Source organism: Protopterus annectens, chromosome 1.part2 (genome assembly GCF_019279795.1).
Source record: "Protopterus annectens isolate FY-2018-M chromosome 1.part2, PAN1.0, whole genome shotgun sequence".
Lineage (NCBI taxonomy): Eukaryota > Metazoa > Chordata > Ceratodontiformes > Protopteridae > Protopterus > Protopterus annectens.
The window spans coordinates 980,990,451-981,007,024 of NC_056727.1; the positions used below are offsets into that span (position 1 = coordinate 980,990,451).

At 43.7% G+C, this 16,574-nt stretch overlaps 1 protein-coding gene across 2 annotated transcripts in view; it reads left to right on the forward strand.

Annotated features, from left to right (window-relative positions):
* ZBTB8OS (zinc finger and BTB domain containing 8 opposite strand) overlaps positions 1–16,574 on the forward strand; it is a 368,696-nt gene that overhangs the window by 125,638 nt on the left and 226,484 nt on the right. For both annotated transcript variants that reach the window (XM_044059941.1, XM_044059942.1), the window contains one exon: positions 8,586–8,707. In XM_044059941.1, the coding sequence (XP_043915876.1) occupies positions 8,586–8,707 (122 nt within the window). The remainder of the gene's footprint in view (positions 1–8,585; positions 8,708–16,574) is intronic.

The following is a 16,574-nucleotide window of genomic DNA, read 5'->3' on the forward strand; positions in this document are numbered from 1 at the left end:
ACCACACTCCACCAGGGCCACAGCTACCTCTACAGCCTTCCTCAGGGGAGTTCCTACCAAAGATATCTTGGAGGCAGCCACTTGGAGTTCTGTACATACCTTCACAAGACACTACCACCTGCCTTTATATTCCAAAACTAGAGCAGGCTTTGCTACTGCTGTGTTGCAGGGCATTCTGGCTCATCCCAGTTCTACCTAGTGCCTACCACCCTGTGCGTAGCTTTGGGATTCTACCCATATGTGATTACTGCAGCTGTATGCACGATGAACATAGTACAGTTTTGTACCTACCATAAATGTAGATGTTCGAGTGCTAACACAGCTGCAGTACAGGTTTCCCTCCCTCCTTCCCCTCTAGGTACAGGACTAGTGGCTAACACCTCCTCATACAACCTATTTTGGGTTATCCTCCTATGGTGTATTTGCTTGCAACTACTCTTTTTTGATAACATTGCATTGCTTGAATATATTTATATATATATATATATATATATATATATATATATAATTTATCTATTGCCTTCCTTTTGGGGGCACCTGACATCTGGGGCAAGAAAGACTGGAGAATATGGCGTCGGCTGTGACTTGTATACCCCTGTCGCACTGACATCAGGGAAGAAGGCGACAACAACCGACGCCAGACCAAGACTTTGGAATTCGGCCGACCGAGGACCTGCCTGATGGCAGTCAACCCATATGTGATTACTGCAGCTGTATTAGCACTCTAACATCTACATTTATGGTACAAAACTGTACTTTTTTGTTAAATGTCTAGTTCCAGCTTTTGTGTTACATGCATACCCTGCTTGACAGGTTGAACTTTTATATAGTTGTTTGTTGTCAAACCTATTATTGGCTACTTTGTTTTATTGAAAGCCAATAAGCAAAACAACAAATAACACCCAGTACCCCCTAAACATATTAATTTAATACTAACACATAAAACTAAGTACATCTTCAAATGTTGGCATTCTGCCTTCCTAATAGGAACAAGTGTCCCAAACTGATAGCCACATATACAGAGTTGAGCTAACTTAAAAGAAAGGTTATCCATGCTAAGACACATGGTGCAGCCTGTGCTTCTACTGAGTGCTAACTTGTTTTGTCTTATCTTTGTAGCTCTCCCAGCTGGGAAAAGTCCTGAATGTTTTCAGAGAACATTATCTGCTAGCCAGTTTCTCTTTTCTTTTTTTTTCTCCCTCAGCCAATCACTTGATAAGACTGCAACCAATTTCTTATTATCACATTGTCTCCATGGAGACATGAGAACCAGACAGCCAATTTCTCATTATCAGATTGCCCCCATGGAGACATGAGAATCAGACAGTCAATTTCTCTTTATCAGATTATTTCCATGGAGACATTATTTTATTATTATTTATTTTACATTTGTTGACCGGGCTAGTCTAACTGGACTGGATATATGTCCATTTTCAGTAGAGGCCCGGGGAGATAAGCTCCAAGACAGATAAATGAAAAACTTTGCAAACAATAAAAAAAATGACTAAATAACATTCATTATAAACCATGCAGATTTCCAGGTTACAACAGAAAAAAATGACTAAATAGCAACATTCATTAAATACAATCCATATTCCAAGTTACAACAGAAAATTCTGCGAGGACAAAAAAGAAGTACTTATAGTGCAAGAATGCATGTACTGTACAACATACAGGTTTAATACATAAAAAGAAGAACTAAAGTCAAAAGAGAAGACAGGTTAATTATATAAAAATAAAGAAATTCTTCAGTAGGAAGTATTTACAGAGGTTCGGCACAGTGTCGTTTAGGAGGGAATCTGTATTTATAGTAAAAGGAAATATGTAACAGTTCATGAGTAGTCTGGGATAGGCAGACATGAGGGCCAGATACAAAATTGCTACTAAGCATACATTCTTTTGCTAGAAAAAAATCCTCATAATATTCAGTATTCTTTTTCATTTACTTGTTTTCTCTTAAAACTTATTATTAAAAGGTCCTTAAACCACTCATTCCCCCATGCAAGAATGAGAAAATGAGAAAAAGCATGTCAATTTTTCTTTTGTCATGCTGTTCCCACAAGGCTTTCTTTATTTCTTTTTTTTTACACCACAGTGCCTACATTTCTTAAAACTGAGAAAGAAGGGGAAAAAAAGAACAGCAGCATCTATTTACAGTCCACATTGCGCTTAAATAATTGGGTAAACTTTACTTTGTAGCATGCAAAGAAAACCATATTCCACAAAAGTAGTACTATTAAGAAAAAACGTTTTCTTTACTTACAGTTAACTTTCTCCCCTCTCTTCCCCTCCCCGAAGCATTTTTCCAAACATTAATGACATGAAATAGAGCATATACTGTAGAGTCCACCACAAGTCCCAACAGAGTCTGAAAAAGTCCATTATTTCCAGATTTTCTAGTTCTGTCATATTTCAAAAATGTAATTATTGCATTGTAATCCTGCATTGTTACTGGTTTCATTACTGTTCATATCCGTCTTCCGTATCCTGTCTTTGCTTCATTTCCAATGTACTCACAATTCTTCTAGTCAGTCCAGCATTTTCTGTTGAAACAATGGAAAATGTATCACAGGAACAGTCTCTCTGTGGTCTTTATTACCAAAATAACAAGAAACAGAATCTCTTTCTGTTTCACAGCTCACTTTTTGTTGGGCAAACTTTTGTATTTCCTCCTTAGCATGTGCTTCATCAAAAAATGAGTTTGCCCCTCCAGGGAATAATACTTTGAAGACAGCTAGGTACAACAGTTTGGATCTCATACCTGTGTCTTGACATTTCCTGAATGGTAGAATGAATTTGCTCCTCTTTTGCCTGCTGTACAATGAGTAATCATTCTCCACAAACATTCTGCTGTCTCCCACTTTGTGTTTTGTCCTTCTGCCACAATGTTGTCAGAATCAACTCCTTCTGCTGGTAGGACTGCATCTTTACAAGTAAAGGTCTGGGTTGCTTTCTCATAGCCAGGTTTGGAGCATACACACAATGTGTCCTTATACCAGTCCATTTGCTTATTTGTGCTTTCATAAAATTAATGCAGTGTGTTCTTTTCAGCTTCTCTGGTATAGCTGAAAATCTCAGGTTTTCCCTATGTGCTCTGTCCTCTAATTCTATTATTTTTTGAAACATCTCTTCCTGAGTAGTCTCATATTCAGTCAGACTTTTCTTTAGTTCAACCTCTGATTTTTGCAGCTTTATCATCTCATCTTTGTATCTGTCTAAAGCTTCTTCCATTTTCCCAGCATTTTGATGTTTGTGTTCATGTACTCCTTCAGTGTTTTGTTTATTTTAATAAAAACCAACCACTCTGTAGCCAAAGTCTTAGTTTATTCAATACAATGTTCGAAACAACGCAAATTAATACTCCAAAAGGACACAAGGTCAGGTCAAGCTCTTTCATAATAAAAACTTCATCAGAACAATTAAAACTCAATTAATAACACCTTTTATATTAAATCTCTCAATTGAATAACATAATAATTAAAGATTCTTACTTTTTAAAGTGACAGTGCTCCGATGCTAAAACCCACTCTGTTTACAAAATATAATTTCAAAAAGCATAGTTAAAAAATTGAGAAGGGTGTGTAAAATATGAACTGCTTCTGAATCTATAAATATAATAAATAATAGTTCTGAATAAGAGCTAAATGAAAACATTTGCCTATCAAGACTGTCAAAATTTTGTTTTGTTTATTTTAACCAGGTCTGTGTGCAGTTGTCTTGTATCTTCCTGTAGGTTACTGGAAGTCCTGTCTGAAGGTTGCATTGCTTTTTGCTGAACAGCTGCAGAACTTTCCCAGTCAGTGTTTCTTCCTCACTTTTGTAGCTGATTTTTTTCCAGGTGCTGTGTATTTCTTTTTTCCTGGCATCCAGGCAGTGCATTTACTAGCGAGTTACTGAAATTTACCCATAAACAGAAAAGTCTACTGCCCTTCTCTGTTGTTTCTGTTTTCACACTAGGAGAACTAGAGTTAAGCTGTTACTCAGTGTGCAGCCAGCTGGGAAGTCGAGTACAATGCTCCCCTTTGGCATGTACCTAACCAGACATTTGAAACAGTTGGAACACCTTCACTAGGAGAATCCAGGGTATGAATACCCTGTCCTATCCTAGACAGATTGTCTTACGGCCTTATGTCTGTACTCCATTCTCCTACAAGTTACTTACAGGAAATTTCTGCCTAGCATATAAGGCTTCATCAGATGCACCTGTGATGGATCTTTTGCACATCCGCAAACAAACAGCACCAGAAAGACTAGATCTACGGACCTAATCATTGCCTGACATAAATAGAACATGCTGGAAAGACTGATATGTGTCTTAAAGGATCCCCATCCTATGGAAAAAGCCCCCATCTACATGAAGCATAGTTTATCCCTGACCCTGTTCAAACAAAACCTTGATCATTCGATGGGCAATTACAAATTCATCTCGGTTTGAGCCCCATGTGTCTGTCAGACAGAGGTTGACAATAAATAAATTAAATCCCCAACTATCACCACCTACTTAACCCTTAACTACATCCTTATGAACATACCCCACTATATAGATGTCCAAGGTACACTGGGACAAAACTGGGTTGGGTTGCGAGGCTAGGCTTACAAAGACCCTGGTGGTCTTTAGTCTAGTATGAACCTATGAGCTAAGATTTAGTAAAACTCACAGCAGTATTTTAGTACAGAGCTGTATAGAATGAAAATATTCCTTTTTTATTTTTCATTTACTGGGTGGGTAGAAGGGGTTGAGAGCTCACATTGGGACAACATACAAAAAGATGAAACATACAAAGGAAGATGAAATTCAGATATGAGGCAACTAGGCAGCCACAGGAGGTGGAATAGGCAGCAAAATGATTAGAAACTAAAGCAAAAAAAATGAGTAAATGGATGGACTGTTCCCTCCAGAAAGAAGTTTTAAATTTTATTTAAGAATTTTGGTGCGGCTGCTTTCAAAGAAAGTTGATTTAAAAATAAGCTATCCGACTGTTATTTTGCTGGTGAAACTTTCTAAGGAAGAGATCAATGCTATTTAAAAATGCAGCTAAGCAAATAGATTGGTTCATTTATGATTATATGTTGAATTTTGTCATACCTGTGGCTGGCACTAGTGTTTATTGCATTTTATCCATTTTCTTTGGTGTTTTTCTTTTCTTTTTTTTTTTTTTTTTTAATAGTTTATGTTTAAACAGAAGTAAAGGATGCACAATAACTATTCCTTTCTTTTTACCTGTCTGATATTTAGGCTGACGGTGTACCTGATTTTTTTTGTTTCCCTCATTTCATTCTAGTCTCACTCCTATTCTGATTCAGAAGCTTCAGACCTAAATCCTCTTGTGTTCCCTCTTCAAATGAACATCTCTGGCGACTACCTCCTTAACCTTCATTCTTGTACACAAATGTTGTATTTTATTTTTTATCAATTTCTTTATATTTCCCTGATCCTTCTAATACCCTTCTCATTATTCTCCAACACCTACAGATCATTTGCTCATGCTGTTTCTTTCCTTCTCATTCAAACCTTTTGCACTCAGCCTACCTACGAGCTCTTATTTGCATGCAGTGTAATAGGCTCAAAGGGCAGCCTTTTAACAAATTTAAGTGCTTTTATTAAAAAAAAGCATTAATAATTACTTAAACCTTCATCTACTTTTTCAGTCTTCTGTAAAATAACATTAATAATTTTCCGAAAGCTGCTTTTTCCATAGCACACCTTGATTAATACACGGTCAGATGCTTGGATGCTGCAGTGGCATGGTGGATGAAAGCACTATGGACCAGGCAATCCTTGTTCAGTTAGCAGCTCAGACACTTGATGGAGCTGGCAGGGGAGGATAGGCATGTCCTTCCTACAGAGGAGGCAGGGCGGGGCAGGAAGCATGCAGCCATAATTCTTTTCAGGAGGTGTGGCATCACGATTCATGTCTAGAGTGTGGGCTTTCAGCTTAGTAAGCTATTGCCTGAGACTAGCTTTCGCTAGTAAGAGCACTAGAGCAAGTACTTTCACGGGAAATGTGGTGTGGTGTGGGCAGCTCATTGCCCTTCTAGGAAGGGGAGGCCATAAAATCACCCTAATTGCTGGGACATCAGTGAGAACACAAACGGCACTCTGGGCTGCCTGTATAATCCCTTTGGACAGCTCTCACCCCCATACTGTACTGAGGTAATTGTGTAGTGTGGTGGAATGAGGCATTGTCTCACTGGGGGAGGCTTGCTGATTGGTAGGCACAGGGCATTAAGCAACTAAAAAATTATCCACTCCATTCTTTTAGGCTATCAGCACAACTACTGGCTTTTTCATTTAACTGCACTTTCAGTATACAGAAAGAATTAAGAATATTTCCCTGTTACCCCAATAGTCTATTTACTCCTATTAGCAATTTAACTGAACTATTTTTGCTTGTGATCCTAGCTAACAAGCCTGTAGGTCTGCAGCCTTTGTTTAAAACACGTGCCATCCCCTTTTCCTTAAAAAAACAGAAATTTTCATCAGCAAGTACTCCACACACTTTACCACTATTGCCTACCAGGTCCTTAAAGTATCTAATTTTTTCTTATTTGCAGGTGTTCACTATGGATTTAGCAATCAATTCTGATATGCATAATGTTTCCATCTTGCCTTTTTCCTTGATTCCTTTCTTTGTACCTCTGCTGTTGACATTTTTATTGTGGAAAAGTATTTAACATACTCGAAATGTCCATTTCCTGTCTTGTAAGTGCATCCCTTTGTTCTTGGAATGTTTATTTCTCTAAAAGGTGTTGTCTTCTTGATCTTAAAAAATTCAACTAAAATGTTAATTGTCTTTTTATTTTCCTCTGAGGGTTTGTATTTAAATTCATGTTAGTCTCTGTTCTTAAACCTGGCATACAATCCGCACCATTTTTGTTGCCCAGTTGTGCCCTTACAGTGTTTGGTCTCCAGGCTTAGTTGTGGTATTCTTAAATGTGACAACCATCTCCCGTACAGTGTTACTTTCCACTTCTGACTTTCATTCTAGATCTCTGCCTCTTAATAGTAACATCTCACTTTTAGATACTCTGATGCAATTTTGTCAAGGTCGTTTCCCATTTTATTTGCTGTCAGTAACTCCACTCAAAATGTAGTAGCTACTTTTTGTTACCTGTTCAGCAGACACTGTGACATTGCTGAAAAGGGGTCATATAAATTTGTATACTTGCATTGATATTTACTGTTGTATTCATTAATAAGAGAGTCAAGAATAGTATGCTGACTTTGGTAATACTGAGGAGGAGAGGAGGCTTTCCAATTCTTATCAGGTTGACTTTGAGGTGAGCAAGCTCCTTCATTAGTCTGGAAGAGGTGAATCTGTGTAAGGCGAAATTGAAGTCTAAATAATTGTCTCAAAAAAAAAGTTGCTAACACCACTGACAAATCATTGCAATAATCCCTGCCTCTGCTTCCATGCCTCCTCAGTGCTTTGTGCATTAGTGTATGTGAGTATCAGCATGCAATGTAGCTCACTGCAGTAGTGCAGGCTGTTTGGCAAAAATAGTGGACCTCAAGGTGAAAAGGAAATAACATCCAAAGTGGCTGCAATCAAGAAAAGAATTCAAGAAACAAAGCCTGTATACCCCTGAATTAATCAGATGCAGCTACAATCCACCACACTGGATTTAATTTTTTAGATTTCTGTCATCAAGTGTCCAGTAATTATGTTCATAGTTAAACCTCATTTTAATTCATCTTTGCTCCAGGTATTCTAGTCGTAATTAGAGGTGCTACATCTTGCATTGCTGGATAGGTGCTTGCAGTCAGTGAAGAGGTTGTGGAGAGATGCAGAAAGAGCACTGATTATGGGCTGTATTAAAAGATCGAAGAGGTGTTTCATCGAACACCTCTTGGTCGACACATAAAGAGCGAACACACTAAAGTGCGAATGCTCAAAACAGCGATTTCTTTCCCTGGGAAAGAAACCGCTTGGCCATCCCCATGTGTTTGCCCCTTTCCTCACTGTAGTGCGATCTTAGTATATTTAGTTAGGGGGGTGTGGGGGGCATAGCCCCCCACGTTGTTATGTTTGAAAGTGTGTGTGTTTGTGCTGTCCCAGGGAAAGAAATTGCTGTTTTGAGCATTCGCGCGTTAGTGCATTCACTCTTTATGTGTCGACCAAGAGGTGTTTGATGAAACACCTCTTCAGTCTTTTAATATAGACCCCTGATTATATGAGGGTACACTGTCAGGTATAAAGTGATTATCAGAAGATCTCTACAGTATGACCATGGTGATTGTAAAGTTTAGGAATAAATGACAGTAATGTAGTGCATAATCGTGAAGGTTATCTTTCTATCTACAAAGGGAGGAGGTAGATATAACAAGCACAATTGCTGTACAGGGCTCTAATCTTGAACTGATCTTCTGTAGACATAGCATTTTGCCAGACTTTCAGTTGCCTTTATGAAAAGTGCTTGGTGAGCAGAAGGCAGTTTTTGTGAGCGTGTTCTCTGTGCCAAGCATTTCACTTCATTAATGAAACTGTCTTCTCACTTGTTATTGTCTTAAATAAGAATGCGTGCTGCATCTAACATTAATATAGCCAGTATTGCCACACTGACCCTCTGTTTTCTCATTGCAGGTTACATGCATGGGGAGATACTTTAGAAGAAGCATTTGAACAATGTGCCATGGCGATGTTCGGTTACATGACTGACATTGAGACAGTGGAACCCATTGACACCATGGAGGTGGAGGCTGAAGGTACAGATATTAAGTGATTAATGACAATTCAGTGAAACAAAGTTTGAAGACTGGTCAGGACTGACTTAGCTTACAGTATTTAAGCACCATATGTTTTCTTTTTTCTTCCACTTAATATAAAAACTGTTTTGTGTTTGCCCCGTATATTCTTGATCTTTTTCGTGTGTGTGTGTTTGTAAGACTCATTCTTTATATCCCAAAAGCTTTAGAAATACATGTCACTCGTAATTCTGAACTTTGGAGGGTCATGCTTCACAGCTGTATGATGAATTGATGACTTTCAAATCGCATACACCTGCCATGACATTATTCTATTCTCTGCTCTCCAAAACAGAGTACAAAGCTGCATCTCTTATTTTGGTGCTCATAATACTACATTATCCCTCAATCTCTTTTTACAAAAATCATTAAAGATTAAAAATCATATATTACATGGTACTGAGCAGCAAACTTGCTCATTTTGTTTTTTAAACCTCTTTGTTACATTCTGACTTAAGACATAGGCACACATACATTAATAGAAAATAAAATGAACCATATTAACATTTGTCATATTTCTGCATTATGTTTACATATATTTTCTTTTTAACAGTTATTTATAGATTCATAGGTACTTGGTAGACTAATGATCAATAAGGATTTTCAGAAGCCTAGACATGCATTCCCAGTACGTTTTTAACCCAAGTATTTTAGTACGATTAACCCACAGCTCATTATATTATGAATACTAATAACCCCAGGGACAGGCGGACATTTACATGTTGCCCCTGTCCATAAGGAACAAGGGTGGCAGTTCATGGGTTGAACTTACTGATCTGAAGTAGGAGATTCATTTGTCTGCAACCTGTGGGTTATGGATCCGATATCGGATCCGAACCGGCATGGTTTACCAGCTATGGATCCAAGCTCTCAGCTCCTCCCCTCACCCATAATGCCCTGCTCTCCCCTCATGACCCCAGATCTCGTTTGCCGTGCTGGTGACCAGATTTGTGTTCCTAAGCTCTTCAGCTAAGTGCAGTTTTTTCAGTATTTAAAGTGCTAAAATTTGATTTTTTGTGTGAAAGTTGTGTGGAAGTTTAGGTTTCCCTATTACTTAATTATACTTTTAGTGTTTTAAAATTTAATTTTCTTATCCCTCCCCTTGCTGGTAGCGTAGTGTGTGTTTGGGGCCTGTGTGTGGTTTAGTTACTTTGCTTTAACTTTAGTTTAAGTAACTTTTTGGTATTTGGGATGTCTGAACAACCCAAAGCTGTGTTCTCCAAGTGCTCCGAGTGTGGCCATAAGCTTTCCCCGGCTGATGGCCACACTCTGTGTGTTAGATGCCTTGGGGTTGAACACCTCACTTCTGGATGTTCCATTTGTGCAGGGTTCAACCCCAGGGCATTGAAGGAGCGGAGGTCCAAGCTTGTCTTGGTGGGTCTTTTGCCACCGGACTCTGCTCCGGCCTCCGCTCCTTCGGGGGTAACTGTTTCTACGGTTGTCTCCTCTCCGGCTCCCCCTCCTCCTGGGACTCAACCTCCCTGTAGTGGTTCGGAGGAGAGGGAAGCTAGAAAGAAGGACCGGAGGGAGAAGCACCATAAGCGGCAGGCCGAGACCTCTGTTTCGGCCCCGCCAGCCAAGCGGGCTTCTCCTCCGGCCTCCTTGTCTGCTGGCTCTCCCCCTCCTCTGCTCCAGTCTCCTGTGTGTTTTTCACCGGGACCTGAGGAGGAGGAGACCCGATCTCCGTCGAGGCTATCGAGGAGGCACTCAAGGCCTACCTCGGTAGCCTCGTCGAGATCAACTTATAGCCTGTCAGACGCTGATCTGGACCGAATGATGAGAAGGTTCATCCAGGCCCAGATGCAGATGGGAGTGCTCTTGCCTCCTCCCCCTCTGGGGGGGAGCTCGACCCCTTTTTTCAAGCCAATTGCTCCTTCTCCGACCCGCTACCCGGGTTCGGAGCAGTTGGAGCCGAGCAGCTTCGGGCGGGGTGGGTCGGCTCCGATAGTACTGGTGCCGGATCCGACCCTGCCCTCGAGTGCCGGATCCGACCTCGGAGCCTGGATCCGAGCCGGATCCGGGGATCAGTGCTCCTTCGGCGCCCGTCTGTGTCGGGCGCACTGTCCCGCGGATCCGGCGCTCAGCCGGCTCCGATCCACTCGGATCTGAGGGGAGCCGATTGTCGGATCCTTTAGTCGAGGTCGGCTCCCTTCGCTTTGATGTAGTGGAGAGGGCCCTGTTGAGGGTCTCGGACCCCGGCACTTGCTTCGGCTCCGTCCCGCGTTCCCTCTGCACTGGGTCAGGCTTCCACCATCCGGCCCTTGGGACAGCCCGCTCCTTTGCCCTAAGCTGTTCCCCTGGAACAGGTTACTGTTTGCGAGGAGTCCTCTGACAGCCCCCCGGAGGATGTTCCCCGCAAACATACGTGCAAAAGGAGGCACATTGACTCCCCCGAGTCTCTCACAGAAGACACAGATTTGGAGGAAGGGAAGGCTCCCCACGGTCACCCCCCGAGGATGTCTCATTTGGAGACATCATGGAAATGCTCCGCATAAGGGGGGGGTGGTCTGCCCCCAAGTCTTCCTCGGATGAGTCCGTGTTCTTGGAGGCATTTGAAGCAGGCCCGTCTACCTCTTGGGTGTCCCCTCCTGCCGACCCCCTGGTGGACCTCATTACCACCAGGGCGTGGAAGGAACCGGACACCGTGGAGCCAATCCCTAAAAGGCCGACCGTATTCTCAGTCCCCGGCTGACCGTGCCCATTGGAGTAAGGGGCCTCCGGTAGATGCCATGTTGATGGCGGTGGCCACCAAGAGGGAACTTGCTCAGGAGAGTCCCTCAGTCCATCCCCCGAGCAAGGAGTCTCGGATGATGGACCGCTTGGGGAAGCGGATGTTTAGTTCAGCGACCTTCTCTGTGAGGGCGCTGAACTATCTGGCACACGTGATTAGGATGCAGCGCGATCTTATTAAAGAATATGCTGCATCCCCCCCAGAGTCCATGTCGGAGGAGGACAAAGTGCTGCACTCCACCCGCATGGCCACTCTCAGGTCCGTCACCAAGACCTCTATGCGGCTACTGTCCCATGCTACGGAAGGTGCCGCTAGAGCCGCAGGGGCAGGCCTAGTTACTAGACGTCAGGCCTGGCTCCATCATTGCGATTTCTCAGAGCCCTTCAAGGCGTCATTTGCGAACGCCCCCTTCGATGGTTCTGCCCTCTTTGGCAAAACTGTTCGCGACACATTGACCCAGAGCGAGAAGGACGGGAAGACGCTGTCTGCCATCGGAATCCGCTTCTCTGCACCCCAGAGGCCCTATTCTAGGAACCAAAAGGGACAGAAGAAGATGTGGTTCCGGAAGTCGCAGCAATCTCAGTCTGCTCCGGACAACCAGTCCTTCCGTGGCAGAGGAGGACAGGGAGGATGCCGCCCTAGGGGCAGAGGGGCTCCCAGGAACTTCGGGTCCAGAGAACCCTTCTCTGAATGGCCCGCGCAGCAGCCCTGAGGGGCTGCCTGGCTGCTCCACTCTGGAGGCAGTCGGGGGACTTTTTTCGGAGCACCTAGCGGCATGGGAGTCCATAACATCAGACCGCTGGGTCCTCCAGATCATATCCAGAGGATACCGTATACCCTTTCTTCACTTGCCAAAATTGAAGTCCCTCCCCGACGTTCCACCCGGTCAGTGGGAGGCCGCTTTGGCAGAGATTGGCCATCTGCTAAAGAAAAGAGCCATCCAGTCCGTCCCCCCAGACCAGATCGGATCAGGGTTCTACTCCAGGTTCTTTTTAGTGCCAAAAAAGACGGGGGATCTAAGACCAATTTTAGACCTTTCACTCTTGAACCTGGCAGTTCCCAAGGAGAAGTTCCGATTGGTCACGTTGCAGTCTATTCTCCCCCTTCTGGGAGAAAATCACTGGATGTGCTCCATAGACCTCAAGGATGCGTACTACCACATACTAATGGACAGGCGCTCCAGGAGGTTTCTCCGCTTCCGGCTGGGAGTCAGTCACTACCAATTCTGGGTCCTTCCCTTTGGTCTCACCACAGCCCCTAGGGTGTTCACCAAAGTATTAGCAGTGGTGGCGGCCCACCTGAGGCTTCAGGGGGTACAGGTCTTTCCCTACCTGGACGACTGGCTTCTCACCGCCCCAACAAGGCATCTACTACTATTGGCGCGAGACTCCTTTCTTCATTTTGCTCCCCGTCTGGGCATCACAATAAACACAAAAAAATCCAACCTAGCACCCACGCAGTTCATAGATTTTATAGGTGCCAGGTTAGACACAAGGAGATTAAAAGCCTTCCTCACTGCGGACAGAGTTCAAAATCTGCAATTCCAGGTGCAGGCCATTCTCCACTCAAGCTCAGTTCCGGCGGAGTTGGTCCTGAGGGCCCTAGGGTCCATGGTGGCAGCAATAGCGCTTCTTCCTCTCGCCAGGTTCAATATGCGCATCCTTCAATGGACACTCCTAGTTCAGTGGTCGTATCTTGCTCTTCCTATGCATCATCCCATTGCGATCAGCAAGGCTTGCAAGCGGTCCCTCCTGTGGTGGCTACACTCTCCAGATCTCCACGGAGGCCGCCCATTTTGTGCTTCTCCCCCTCTCGCCACGGTGACCACGGATGCCTCCCGCCTCGGGTGGGGGGGGGGCATTTTGCAGGCCAGACGGTCCAAGGCACGTGGAACGATTCAGAGACCTTACTGCATATCAACGTTCTAGAGATGAGAGCAGTGCTCTTAGCGTTGCTAGCACTTCAGGCCTTTCTTCCCTTGGGAACAATTGCGATTCAATCGGACATGTTGGTTGTCTGGTATATCAACAAGCAAGGAGGAACCAGGTCTTACCCTCTTTGTCGAGAAGCCATGAGAGTGTCGGAATGGGCAATCTCCACCAACCGCTTTCTCATAGCAACGCATATTCCGGGTCGGTCCAACATCCTGGCGGACAAACTCAGTCGCACCATTCTCACCCCTTACAAGTGGTCTCTTAATACTCAGGTAGCGGAACGCATCTTCGCACGGTGGGGAACTCCTTGTTGCGATCTTTTTGCCTCTCCCTCAAACACCAAGTGCGACAGTTTTTTTCGCTCTGATACCTCCTCCCAGAGGTTCCCCAAGAGACGCTCTGGTGCATGCTTGGCCACCCGGTCTTCTTTATGCTTATCCCCCCTTGCCTCTGATGCTCCAAGTTCTTCAGAAAGCCTCTCGGTTGGGATGCAGAATGATTCTCATTGCTCCATTTTGGCCTCGACAGATCTGGTTCCCCTTCCTAAGGTCTCACTCAGTGAATCCTCCTTGGATTCTAGATCCCATTCCGGATCTGATATCTCATCCATCCCACTTATCTCCTCCGAACCTGGGCAACCTGAAGCTGACCGCTTGGCTGCTCCAGTTCCACTCTTGATCAGGACTCCCGGTATTTTGTCCCCTGTTAAGGCCATCCTGGTGGCAGCTCATAAGCCATCCACTAGGAAAGTCTACCGCAGCAAGTGGAAACGGTTCTCTTTGTGGGCGGAGCGGCAAGGCCTAAACCCCTTCACAGTTCCTCTCCCTTTGGTGCTTGATTTTTTAACCATTCTTTTTAATGATGGTGCCAGCAGTTCCACGGTCAAAGTACAACTTGCGGCAATTTCTCATTATCACATTGGTCATGACTCCAATCCACTGATGTCGGCCAAGTTATGTAAGATTTTCCTTAAAGGTACTTTTCTTCTCAGGGCCCCTGTAAAGCAAGCGGTTCCTCCTTGGGACCTTTCCTTAGTTCTCCAGGCCATGACCGCCTTGAACCGGCTACGGTAGATCTGAAATTCTTATCTTGCAAGACTGCCTTCTTAGTAGCCATTACTTCGGCCAAGAGAGTCTCAGAGCTTCAAGCATTATCAGCTAAACCTCCTTACTTGGTCTTTCATCCGGACCGTGTTTACCTCAGGACCAACCCGTCCTTTCTTCCTAAGGTAGCTTCGGAAGCAAACATTAATCAATCCATTAACCTCCCTGTCTTCTTTCCGAAACATGAAAACAAAGGTGAATACAAGCTTCATTCCTTAGAGGTTCACAGGCAACTTAGATTTTATCTAAACAGGACGGCTGGTCATAGGCAATCCGACCAGTTGTTCATTTCCTTTGCTAAATTTAATTTGGGCAAACCAATTTCTAAAGTCACATTATCTCGCTGGATTTCACAATGTATCTTATTGGCTTATCAAGCTTGGGAAGGCCCGCACGGAGGGTGTACATGCCCATTCAACCCGGTCAGTCTCTACCTCGGCAGCCTTTAGGGCTAGGATTCCTCTAGATGATATTTGTGCAGCAGCCACGTGGGCTTCATCTCATACTTTTATTTCCCACTACAAGTTGGATCTTACATCTAGGGGTAGAGCATCCTTTGGCTCCGCGGTGCTCCGGAATATCCTTCCATGATGGCCGCCCAAGATTCAGGTAGCTGGGGACTCTGTCCCACAGGTTGCAGACAAATGAATCTCCTACTTCAGATTTAGAAGTTATGTACTCACCATAACGTTCCATCTGAGTAGGTGTATTCATTTGTCTGCAACCATCCCGCCCTCTTTTCCCCCTAGCCTTTCAGTTTCCTGCATATGATGTTTTACCCTTTTCAGGGTGTTCTTGCTGTTGGCAAACTCGATCTGAGGTCATGAGGGGAGAGCAGGGCATTATGGGTGAGGGGAGGAGCTGAGAGCTTGGATCCATAGCTGGTAAACCATGCCGGTTCGGATCCGATATCGGATCCATAACCCACAGGTTGCAGACAAATGAATACACCTACTCAGATGGAACGTTATGGTGAGTACATAACTTCTAATTTCCCTTCCACCCATCCAGATTATGTTTGAATGTAGTAAAAGACATACTGTGCTTTGCATGGTGTGGAAGCTGTTCCTGAAAAGTGATATTCTCTGCGAGACATGCTTATCCCTCCAGCACATTTTATTTAAGTTGCAGAAGAGATTGAGATCTCTTGAGCAAGTGTTTCTTCCTATATTGGAATTGCGAATGTGTAATACATCTGAAAGAATGGCATCTGTAGAGATTTTGTACGTGAGGCAGAGATTGCCCATCAGTAGCCTATAAAATACCATAAAGGGTTGGGGCTTTGAGACTGCCAGTGTAGCTTTTGTGATTAAGGCTGATGATTTTCTTAGTGATGGTCACTTGAGTTGTGTCAGGTGTTTGGACAAGTACATACTGATGGGGAAATTATACTCAAATGATTGGTCTAATGAATGCAGACTAGAGTGGAATGATTACCTCCCTGGACCTGGATGCTGTACCCTAACTAATAAGCTGTACAATGAAAAAGGATTTCCTTGCAGTAGTGAATATGTGATTGAATTACAGCTCATTGTCCACATGAATTCACAAATTCCTCACTACTGGGCTAGTTTTCAGAAGCGTGCTGAACTGTGTGACAGTTGCAGGAAATGTTGTGCTTCCCAAAGGATGCAATTATACATTTTTTGGCATTTAGTTTTAGGCAGTGGTTTGACACCATCTATTTGTTGGGGAAGGGTCTTCCTGAAGGATCTTGGCATCTTCTAGAGAGTTTATGAAGGAACCAAGTTTACAGTCCTCTGCAGTTTGGTCAGCCTTGATCTCTTAACATTAGTTCTTTACTCCAAGAAGTAGATGCCAAAGAGTAGTGGCCAAAAGACTAAACCCTGAGGTACACCACTAATGAAAGGTCTTATGGAGGAGTTATATCCACCCACCGTAATTGCCTGTGTTCTATTTATGAGAGAGTTTGCTACCCAATGACTTACAGTGGGATGCACGGCTAGGTTTAAAAAGGCCCTTGTGGTCGTTAGTAAATTAAACACCTATGAATCTATGTACATATGGAATTACATATAGTTGGATAAGTTTATCAAGTA